General features: G+C 47.4%; 1 protein-coding gene across 1 annotated transcript; it reads right to left on the bottom strand.

The window, feature by feature from the left end:
- Positions 1 to 3,803: 3,803 nt before the first annotated feature.
- LOC104584102 (nucleolin-like) lies at positions 3,804 to 5,012 on the bottom strand. The gene has a single exon (XM_010238236.1). The coding sequence runs from the start codon at positions 5,010 to 5,012 to the stop codon at positions 3,804 to 3,806; it is 1,209 nt and encodes a 402-aa protein (XP_010236538.1).
- Positions 5,013 to 12,059: the final 7,047 nt, after the last annotated feature.

Genomic DNA, 12,059 nt, shown 5'->3' with positions numbered 1-12,059 from the left:
CTACCAAGTAGAAAGAACAGTACCAAGAATCTGTCGCAGCTTCGCCGAGCACCACCGAGACCTCTGTATTGCTAGAGGTGTGCGAACTCAAGTACATGCGCGCCTTAACAAGGAAGCAATCCAATAAACACTTGAGGCGATTAGATATGTATGCGAAGCCACCGACCAAGCCATCGTGCTAACCACGCGTCTCAACCCAGCGCCCCTGAAAGATGCACGCGTGTGGCGGCTCAGCATGCAATGCTACACGTGTTCAGTTGGAAGGGACATGCCTGCGTCCGATCCCACGATACTTACCGCCTATGCGCGTATATGTCATAAACGACCGGCAGTTCACATCGCGCGTTGGGCTTCACGCTAACTCTGCTGTGTCGCAAGGAACACGCTGACGCCCTAGAGACAATACAAGGCGTCGCAGAGCATGACGAATATAAACGGACAAAAACATAAACACGAAGATCCATACTTTCACATCGCATAGATTGCACGCACAGTACAGCTTTAAAAATGCTAAGCCACTTCAACTCAGAACATACATCTGACAGGACAGGTTCAGAAAGATCATATAGCCTTTCCTTCTAGCGCATAGCTACAAAGTCATTTTGTGTTGCCGCTTCTGCGAATGTAACAACAAAGACCATCTGACGTGACTGCACAAAACACACCAGCAGCAGTACTACACCCCCCCCCACCCACCCTACATGCCTAATCTAGAAGTAAAACAAAGACACGGCAGTACATAGAGTAGGACATAATAATATTCACGCCGACGACCAGCGAACACACTCGTGCACAAACGAACCAAGTCCACAAGTCCACATATATGCACCTTCAGAAATGGAATTCCAACCAACGACAGAGAAATTAACATAAATGCTGCTACTAACCTACGGTGCCTGAATGCCCTCACTGTAGCTGAAGAGCAGATGCAAGAGTGCCTCTGCCAGCTGTTCGTGCCGGCTGACTTGGGGCGTACCACCACTGCACCGAAGCACGCTGAAAGATCGAGTATGTCACAGAGGGGGTGAATGTGACCAGTTTTAAATTGTTTCTTAGAAATGAAAACTGAAGACATTCACAATACTTCAACAATTTAGATTACAAATTAATTTTAGAGTTAGCAGCGGAAAAAAGAAAGATGAACAGAACACAAAAAACAATTATTCTTCACAGAGAATAAAGGTTGAGGAACGAAATCACCAAGACTGAAGACACAGGGATTTGTTTCCGAAGTTCAGATTGTTGGCATAATCCTACGTCTCTGTTGAGGGGGCTGAGTCACACAAGACTCGCGGACACACAAGTCCACCCAATCCTCCTAAGCTAAGACCGAAGTCTTGTCCAGTTACTCGTGGTAGATCTTGAGGTGATCTCCGAACCTTCATAGACTGGTTGATGGGAAATTACAATTTTCGATTGCTCTTCAACACTGACTCCTAGCCGTCTAGGTGATGCCAATCACCAAGAGTAACAGCTTCAAGTGCTCGGCTAGAGAGGGGATCCCATTCTTCACGCTCAGTTCAGTTCTAAGGGTTTTATCAGGTGTTCTTCAAAACAACTCACTCGGGATCACCACCGAACTCCTTCGGGGTGGGTCGTCTTATATAGCCTTGGCCACGGCTGATCTAGTCGTTGTGACCCGTTGGATAAAGTGAACTTTGAGCCTCCAGCTCACACTTTATCACTTTGTTTCACAACGGTTAGATTAGGAGGTCAAGCACGAAAGCGACAGATTTTCAAACACATTTGAACTCAGAGTGAAGACTTCACGCGCAAGTTTCTGTGAAGCCTGAAATGCTTCATTCTTCACTCCGACGAAAAACACTCATACAGAAAATGGTTTTCACCTAAGCTGAACATGAAGAATAAGGTTTCAACTAAACCAGCTCCACACTTCAAACCTCCCTTAATAGTACGGCGTTCCTATACTCAAGTGAAAGAAAGAGCTACAGAAAGACCTATGAAGAATGCTATGCTTCACGTTCTTCACTGAGTTCTTCATACTTCACGTCAGTACCTGTACTTCAATTTTTAGGGGTCATCGATGCTGGTTAAACCAACTTTTTTGAGGAACTAAAACCTGAAACACTCAGTGTAACTCATTAGTTCCTTAACCATGTTGTCATCATTCATCAAAACGCATACAAGGGCAAGGTTTCCCTTTCAATCTCCCCCTTTTTGGTGTTTGATGACAACACTGGTTAAAGCTTCAAAGATGGGGGAAAATTAAGTGTGAAACTTTTAGCTTCTGAGTTATATGAAGACTCCTCCTCAAGATATGCACTATTTATATTGCGTTTGAATGCAAGTGCAAAGAGCTTTAGGAGTGGGAGAAAATCTTCATATTCTTCAGAAGCAAGGGTGTGCATCATGTACAATGTTAGAGCAGAAATAATAAGAATTCATACATGCTCATAAATTGAAGTAAACAGATGCAGCACTAACAAGTATTGAAGTAAACATGCACGCATGAGGAATGAAAATGCATGAAGATTAAATTTATTACAGGCATTTCAGAATCCTCTTGGCAATATTAAGTGTACTTCAACACAACCAAGAGTTTTAAACCACACACAATAGGACTTAAGTTTTTAGGACGACAACGACGAAGAACCAGATAAAAAGCAAAACTCCCCCTGCAGCAAAATAAAGCGAACCCCCCCCCCCCCCCCCCGACTCCTTCTCCCCATTTGGCATCAAGACGCCAAAAAGGTTGAAGACTACTGGCTTGGTGTAGCTTCGCTGTCTTCAGGCTTCAGAACGTCGAGGTAGTGCTTGGCGAGGAAGTCTTGAAGTAATTCACTAGTCTTCTCTTCGCGGGACATCAGCTTCTTGAGGAGTACTTGCTGATTTTTCAACAGAACGGCCTGCTTCTCAAGGAGATCTTGCTGATCTTCAATCTTGCGGGAGAGCTTCACAATGAGATTCTTTAGGGAACCATCCGTGCCGGAGCTGGTCTCATACTGAGAGTCAGATGGACGAAGTGCTTGCTTCAGCTGCGGTTGCGACGGGATGGGCAGTGAAGACTCCGGGCGATCAGAAAATGAGGTAGGAGGAAGCACAGACGGCTCTGGATCTTGAGGCTTCAGCGAAAAGTACTTGTGCTGATGCTCCAACTCAAAGCGTTTCTTAGACAACTGCAGGATGATCTTCATAATCTGGGGTGCATAGGGCAGAGCACGCACACGGTCTGCTGAGGCATGGGCGATGGTCTGAAGAATATAGTCTCCAAAATCTTTCTTCTCACCCTTGAAGATGGCAAGTAGCAGATTGCGGTGAAGACTGGCTATCTCACTGGAGCTGCCTTGCTTGGGAGAGAGAGTGAAACAGAGAACGTCATTGAGAATCTTCACTCCAGGCTTGAACCCAGCCAGTCCTCCATAGGCGCCAGAAAATCCTTCTTTATAGAGAATGGCAATGTCTTCATCTGAGGCAGCCTGTTCTTCATGGATCTTGGGTTGGCCAACAAACTCAGCGAGACCAAGGAAATCCTTGAAGTGCCTGGAGGTGCAGCTGTGCCTGTCACCATCTGTCATCCAGTAGATGTTGTAGCCCTTTGAGTTGTCTTCAAATCTGTAGACCTTTCTGCCGAATGTAGCATAGAACTTAAGAATCAGCTCATCATTCCAATTCTGGCAGGTCTGAACAAACTTGAGCAGATGCATATCATTAAGAGCATTCGCAGCAGTCATGACTTCACTCTGACGATTGGTGGCGAACCATTCATCATTGATGTACTTCATCTTGGCAAAGTGGATCCGTGGCAGAAGAATCTGCGCATAGTAGTCCTGCTGCTCAAAAGATCAAAACCTCCTGTCTTCAGCTGATCTCTCCTCCTTGTACTTCAGCCCATTCTCCAGCCTCACGACACAAAGCTTAGCGTTCTTCAGGGCCTTGAAGTAAACCTTCTCTCGGTCAGAGGATATAGGCATCTTTGGCTTGGGAGAAAACAGCTCACGGTTGTCTTCAGTCATAGATTGAGATCTCACAAGCATTCGTGAGAGTCTCCTATCTTCACGATCCTTAGCGAGTCCGGATCGTCTCTTCTTCGGCACAGGCTTGAGCAGATCTTCTGGCAGACGGTCAATCTCCATTAGATCATCAGAGGCTTGCGCAGGGTCTTTCTCTTCTTCCTTCTCTTCTTCTTTCTCCTCATCACTCGAGGAATTTCGGTCGGACGGGTCAGACGGGGCAACATTCTTCTTCTTCTTAACAACTTTCTTCACACGAACTTCCGGCGTTGGCACTGGGGCATCTGCATCAGTTTCTGCGTCATTTGCATGCAAATCATGAGTGGCTTCAGCTTCGAAGTCACAAGTTCTTCCTTCTTCAGCAGAGGCATCAACTGATTCAGTGCGAGGCAACGAGCTGCTGGTGGGGGGTTCTTCAGGACGGGTGTCTTGGTTCTTCCCGAGCACCTCATCTCCTTCTTCCTGTTGAGCGGTGTGCTTAGACAGTATTGTGGGGGATGAAGCAGCTTGTTCCTGTTCCTCAGCAAGTGAAGTAAGCTTGATTGTTGATGTATCTAGCACAAGTGTGTCAATAGCTTTCTTCAGAGGAACTGCCGCAGATGATGAAGTGGAGGAACTTCTTCCGGCATGAACTTTGATCTTCAGATCAAACTCCTTGGCAGTCTTCTTCACTTCAGCGATCTGAGACGCCTGACGAGTCATAGTGGTCTTCTTTGATGGAACGGTCTGAGGTAAATCCTGACTTTCTTCAGTGTCAGAGGGGGCAGCTGAATCATGTCTGGCCTTAAGACCAATCTCACGACAGGTCTCACGAGCTGCATCCCTCGTCTTCTCATACTCTGTCTTCTCCTGATCAACTTCTTCATTTCCGCCCTGTACTTCAGGCGTTTTCTCGGCGGCTTTCTTCCTTGCTTCACTCTTAGCCTTATCAGCCTTCAGGCTTTCGACTGCTTGTTTCATCTGCTCAGCGAGCAGAGCTTTCTTCTTCTTCTTCTTCTCAAGCTCAGTTTGAGTTTTCAACGCAAGTTCTTTTTCTTTCATCAGGGCGATGAGGTCAGTCTTTTTCTTTTCTTCAGCTTCCTTCTCAGCCTCTTCTGCAATTCAGCAGCTTTCTTCTCCTTCAAGGCAGCTTCTGCCTTCTCCTTCTCAACACGTTTCTTCTCAGCATGTTCTTCTTCTTCCAATCTCTTGGCAACACGCAAACTACGGTTTTGCTCCCATTCTTCAGCCTGAGTCTTGGCAACTATCAGGCCTTCAACATGGCTCATGAGGGTATCCGGGAGCATTCCTTCATTGAATGCAGCAAGAAGAATGGATCAATGTGAACGACTTGAGGAGGATAAGGAACTTCTCCAGAGGCCATGGCGGCAGCATCAGCAGCATCCTTTGATGAGGAACCGGGTCCAACAGCAGAGGCTTTCCTAGCTTTCTTCAGATCCTTCTGGAACTGTTTCTCTGCGTCTTCAGCGGCTTTCCTCTTCTCAGGCATCTTGGCCTTGCCCTTGGAGTCTTCACTGGGCTTGTTGCGAGGCGCAAGAGGAGGCAGTGAAGAACCTCTAATCCTGGATGCTCTGGCAGGACCGCGCAGTTCAACGGCTGGTTCAGACAGGAACACATCGCTGTCTTCAGTGTCTGAAGTTTTCTTGGACTTGGGCTTCTTGGAGAGGTCAACATAGTTGATATCCCTGATGATCTGCAGGGCTCTTTTGTTGAATTCCTCACGGTGAGGTCTGCCTTCCTTGTGGGCAATCTTGAAGTTTCCCGGCTTGGGAGCCAGAAAATACAGGTTGTCACTCTCCGCTTCTTTGTTCTTCTCCGAATCTCAGCGACTAACACATGAGAGTGCTTGCGGATTATGTGCTGGAGACGGTGCTTTCTCTTCATTCTTGTCTCCTCTTCCACATCTTCTTCTGAAGAATAGAAGACAAATATTTCTTCAGCAGTGGGAGCAGGAACATCCTTGAACTTCTTCACCTTCTCCTTCTTCTCTGTCTTGGGCTTAGACGCCACTTTCTTTCCACGACTGGGCAATACTTCACTAGGCCGTGGGGAGTTGATGGCATACTTCAGGCACACACCAGGAGAGGGTGTCACTCTCAGAGGCACAGGGTCTTCAATTTCTTCATCTGAGTCTTCAATGTTTACTCTGGGAGAAACCGGCGATGAGGGCTCAGGCGTTGAGTCAAACTGGTACCGTTCTTCTTTGTCAGAGTCATTGCTGGAGCGGGTTGAATCAGACATGGTGACACCTGTGATGTAGAGGATACGAAGAATAGGCAAGAAGTACACAATTTCTCAGCAACAAAACGATTTTGACAAAGAGTTTTCTAGTTGAAGCAGATTCACCACATTTGTGAAGAATGACAGCTCTGTTCTTCAACGAAGACAGCTACACAGATCTAAACTGAAAAACTACTAGAGAGCTTCAACCTAGATCTGTTTAGCTAGAACTTAAGAAATACGAAGCACAACAATCTACGCAAACATAGCAATCTACAGGAGTGAGGATTCATCTAATGAAGGTTTGAAGTGTACCTAGGATGAGCTTGGTGAAGAATCAGAGAAATCACCGAAACCCTAACCGCAAAGCCCTAACTCGGTGAGAACGGTCAATCTACTGCAGCAAACGAGGATTTTAGATGAGTTTGCTACGCGGAATCGATCTAAGAGGGGAAAAACGACGCTTGCCTGGAATTCCCGACTTGAATCAATGTAGAACAGCGGCGGCGCTGAAGATCCGAGCTTGAAGAATGCGTCCGGGCGTTCGCGGCGAGGAGACGAGGTCGCGAGATCTTCGGGCGCGAGAGAGCGGTGGATTTCGGGCTGAGGTGATTTTTCCGAGGAGGGGTGGAAGTCCTTATATAGGAAGGTGAAAAATGAGGATCTTACCGATATCTTTTTAACCAAAATTTCCGTCAGGATTTCCCCTTACGGTTTAAATTTCATAGTGATAAGATTTTACCGTTCGGAATGATTCGTGAAGACTACGGCTAAAACGGAGATTTCGTTGGAAGTTGTATTCTTCAGAACTTTCAAGACTGACAGTTTTACTGAAAACAAAACTCATTTTTGAAGAATGAAAATTCTTGCATCACCGACAAAGATATCAATGATACTTGAATTACGATGAACAGACTTTGTGTACAGACAAGAAAAAGATAAGATAGATTGGTTCTAAGGTGTCCTTAAGTTTCATTTTCATCTGGCAGCAAGAGGCAACAGCAGTGAAGAATAACTGCACAGATGAATTTGAAGAAAGAGGCAAATAACAGGCTTCTAAACTTACTGAAGACAAACGAAAACGAAGAACAGATAGCACAAATTGAGGAATAGAGAAACTGAAGACAATGCAGGTGAAGTAAACATGAATGCAAGAGTATTCACAAGTGTGCAAGTCTTCAAGAGATATTCCGGGAATCCAAGATGTTTAACTCACTCCTCAGCTCACAGAATCTGATTTTGTCAAGTGGTTTGGTGAAGATATCTACGAGTTGTTTGTCTGTCCTCACATGGTTTAGGCAAATTTCTCCTTTGGACACATGATCTCTGAGGAAGTAGTGTCGAATATCAATGTGCTTCGTGTGAGAATGTTGGACGGGATTATTGGCAATCTTTATGGCGCTCTCATTGTCACATAGAAGAAGAACGACATCCACTGAGATACCGAAATCTTTGAGAGTTTGTCTCATCCAAAGAAGTTGGGCACAACAACTGCCTGCTGAAACATATTCAGCTTCAGCCGTCGACAAAGCAACAGAGTTCTGCTTCTTTGAAGACCAACTTACTAAGGATCTTCCGAGGAATTGGCAAGTGCCGGAAGTGGATTTTCTGTCAACTTTGCAACCGGCATAATCTGAGTCAGAATAACCAACAAGATCAATAGAAGCTCCTTTTTGATACCAGAGACCGAAGAATGGGGTGTGAAGTAAATATCTGAGGATTTTCTTCATAGCCATGAGATGACAGTCTCCGGGATCTACTTGAAACCTTGCACACATGCAAAAACTCAACATGATATCTGGCCTAGATGCACAAAGATAAAGTAATGAGCCAATCATGGAACGAAAAACCTTTTGATCTACAGGTTTACCGGTGGTGTTGAGGTCTAGATGACCATTTGTGGGCATTGGAGTTTCAATTTCCTTAGCAGATTCCATCCCAAATTTCTTCAGCAGGTCCATGATGTACTTCGTTTGAGAGATAAAGATTCCATTCTTCATTTGCTTGATTTGAAGACCAAGGAAAAACTTCAGTTCTCCCATCATAGACATCTCAAACTTCTCCATCATCATCTTTCCAAATTCTTCGCTGAAATCAGGGTTAGTGGAACCAAACAGAATATCGTCCACATATATTTGACGCACAAAGAGATCATCATTCAATTTCTTTGTAAAAAATGTTGTGTCAATTTTGACAATTTTGAAACCCTTTTTGAGTAAGAACTTTCTGAGCCATTCATACCAGGCTCGAGGTGCTTGTTTCAAGTCATAGAGTGCCTTATCAAGTTTATAGACATGATTAGGATGTTCTGGATCTTCAAAACCAGGAGGTTGTTCAACATAAACAAGTTCTTCAATTTCACCATTTAAGAATGCACTTTTCACATCCATTTGATATAAAGTTATGTCATGATGATTAGCATATGCAAGAAGAATTCTAATGGATTCAAGACGTGCAACAAGGGCATAAGTTTCACTGAAATCCAAACCTTCAACCTGAGTGAAGCCCTGTGCAACCAATCGTGCTTTGTTCCTCACGACGATTCCGTCTTCATCTTGCTTATTCCTGAAGACCCACTTGGTGCCGATGACATTTTGTCTTGGCCTTTCCACTTGGGTTCAGACTTCATTTCTTTTGAAGTTATTCACTTCTTCATGCATAGCCATTACCCAATCCGGATCTGATAATGCTTCATCCGTCGTCTTTGGCTCAACTGAAGACACAAAAGAGAAGTGCTCACAAAAATTTGAAACACGGGTGCAAGTTCCGGTTTGGTTAGGTTCTTCAGCTTGTGAAGCGCCTTCTTCATTGTTATTTCCGGATTCACTTTGCTTGATTTCTTCTGGACGAATATCACCAATGGCCATCTTTTGGATATTTCTTGAAATTTCTTCAATATCTACAGACATTGGCAATTGCTCTTCTTGGGAGCCATTAGCTTCATCGAACTGCACATCCTTAGCAATTTCAACAACTTTGGTAGTGTTGTTGAAGACTCGATAAGCTTGTGCATTCGAGGGATAACCCAAGAAGAAACCTTCGTCACATTTAGAATCAAACTTGGCTCGTCTATTCTTCTTGTTGAGGATGTAGCATTTGCTTCCGAAGACTCTGAAGTATAATACATCGGGCTTGCGGTTGGGGATGAGCTCGTATGGAGTTTTCTTCAAAAGTCGATGAAGATACGGGTGATTTGAAGCATGACAAGCGGTGTTGATTGCTTCAGCCCAGAAACGGTCAGGAGTCTTGTACTCGTTCAGCATCGTCCGGGCCATTTCGAACAACGCATGGTTCTTCCTCTCTACCACCCCATTTTGTTGAGGAACATGAGGTGCAGAGAACTCATGCTTCACGTCGTACTCATCGAGGAATTCTTCCATTTGTAGGTTCTTGAATTCTGTTCCATTGTCACTTCGCACGCCCATGATGGATACTTCAAACTCATTTTGGGCTCTTCGGGCAAACTTCTTGAAGATCTCAACTACTGTGCTCTTATCATCCAAAAAGAACACCCAAGTGAAACATGAATAATCATCAACAATCACAAAGCCATATGAGTTACCTCCTATATTCATGTAAGTTGTAGGACCAAAAAGATCCATGTGAAGCAGCTCGAGAGGTCTTGAAGTAGACATGACGTTCTTCACGGGATGAGACGCTCCGATTTGCTTCACAGCTTGGCACGCACTGCATAAACGATCTTTTACAAAAGAAATGTTCTTCAAGCCTCGGATGTGGTCGCCTTTGACAAGCTTGTTCAAATTCTTCATGCCCACATGACCGAGTCTTCTATGCCAGAGCCACCCTAGTGAGGATTTTGCAACTAGACACGTAGGGGGCGAGTATGATGAGTCTTCAAAATTTACAAGATAGAGGTTACCCTTTCTTCGCCCTCTGAAGACAAAAGTGTCGTCGCACGGGGCTCCGACACCAGGGATGCGCAGGCACCCCCTTTTAGGTTCGGCAGTGGGCTACGGGAATCACTCTGGCGATCGCCGGCAGGGCCAATGCAAAGCATAAGAATGCAATGAACACGAAAACTCTTTTTACCCAGGTTTGGGCCACCCGGAGGTGTAAAACCCTACGTCCTGCTTGTCTGAGCTTGTATTACCGTAAGACAGGGGGTTTACAAGTTGCCGGGGAAGGGTCCCCGGGTGCTCCCATTTTGGCTAAGTGTTCCTTTCTATTTTGGGCTACTACCAGTGAAGAACTGCTTGTTGGTTGAACGTGCGAACCCTTTGACCGTTGGCGGGGATCCTCCTTTTATAGCCAAGTGGATACCATAGGTGCCACGGTGCATGGATTACAAGTGGCGAGCAGGGAGCTTGGGCAGCTCCTCCTCGGTGCGCTGGCATGCATGCATAAGTGTCAACCCCGCGGCTAGGGGTCTAAGGCCTAAAAACTAGCCCTGGGCAGCCACTATTCGCGTGACTAGACGGATAACCCCCCTCCTGTCGGGTCATTAAATGCGCCGTGTGCCTCACTCCTTGCCCTGGCGAACCTGCACATTGGGCGCCTGCCACGCACCCACGTGGCCCTGCTGCTCTGTTCGCTCAGCTCCACCCTCGCGGCGGACACTTGTGCCCGGGAACGTCTCCTACCGGCAAATGCCTTCCCGGGAGGTGCTCCGGCGGGATTATTCCCCGAAGCCGCACTAGCCCTGCCGGGCTAGTAGCTTGCCCGGGCAACCTGCACGCTGCCGCCCGGGGTGAGATCCTTCCGGGAACCCAGCGACGCGACCCAAGCATCGTGCAGCGGTGGCACCCCGGGTGCGACAGTAGCCCCCGAGCATGGGCCGGCAACACCTATTCCCAGGCGAACCCTTCCCCGCTCGGTTGCCGGGCTACGCCCCAACCGACGTGTGGGTCCCGACTCGTCTCGGGCCCGCGTCTCTTCGCCGTCCCAAGGACCCCGCTGTTACGGACGTAGTAGTGGGTGCGTGATTTCCGCCGTAACCTCCCCCTTAAACAGGGAAGTTAAGGCCACTCTTCGCATTATCTCTCTGATTAGCAATTATCTCAGCGCACCCGCTGGGTGCAGAAACAGCCGTTACCGAACGGCGGAGTGCTATAAAGCTTTTACTGCTGCGCTGGGGGGTAAACACTTAGGCCCCCAGCCTTCTTCCTCCAACTTTTCGCATCTTGCGTCCAAGAGGCTTACTAGCTTCCGCCCTCGGTCCCCATGGCGCCCCCCACCACCAGGAAGGGAAGGCCCCAAAGAAACTGGCGGCCAGCAAGAGCGAGGCGGCCACCAAGGCTGCCGCGGACAAAGATCAGAAGAAGCGGACGATGAGGGCCACGCTCGCATTCTACCACGGCGAGGCGCTGGCCAAGTTTCGGCACGCCGTTGCCCCCGGGTTCTACGAGCACGGGGAGACCCTGATCTTCCCCGCCGGCGCCGACCACCAGGACAACGACTTCCGGGTGTTCTCACGGGATTTGTGCCGCCATTCTCCCTGTTCCTCCATGCGCTCATGGAGTCGTACCAGCTGCGGGTGGCCCAGCTCCACCCCATGTCCCTCTACCTCCTCGCCACCTTCCAGTTCCTCTGTGAAGCGTTCGTCGGAGTAATGCCGACAGTGGCACTGTTCTGGCACTACTTCTATCCCCGCATCGATAACGCGAATGCGATGTCGTCGGGGGTGGTGTTCTGTGCCCGCGATCGGATGAAGTCTGAGTTCATCATCCGGTCGGAAAAGAAGATCGAGAAGGAATGGCGGGGCGACTGGTGCTGGGTCCGGGTGGAAGACCCCGAGGAGTTCATCTACTCACCCACCGAGCTGCCGCAACCCAACGGCAGCTGGCGGGACCGGTACCACCGCGACACCGATCTCCTCCCCATCGTGGAGAAGATCAAGGCCTTGCGGCT

The sequence above is a fragment of the Brachypodium distachyon genome, chromosome 3 (assembly GCF_000005505.3).
Source record: "Brachypodium distachyon strain Bd21 chromosome 3, Brachypodium_distachyon_v3.0, whole genome shotgun sequence".
NCBI lineage: Eukaryota > Viridiplantae > Streptophyta > Magnoliopsida > Poales > Poaceae > Brachypodium > Brachypodium distachyon.
Note: the sequence above shows the minus strand (reverse complement) of the source record. Positions and strands in the feature narration are given on the sequence as shown.

Excerpts from the sequence above, each read along its gene's own strand:
- LOC104584102 (XM_010238236.1), bottom strand. The coding sequence starts at position 5,012 with ATGAAAGAAAAAGAACTTGCGTTGAAAACTCAAACTGAGCTTGAGAAG.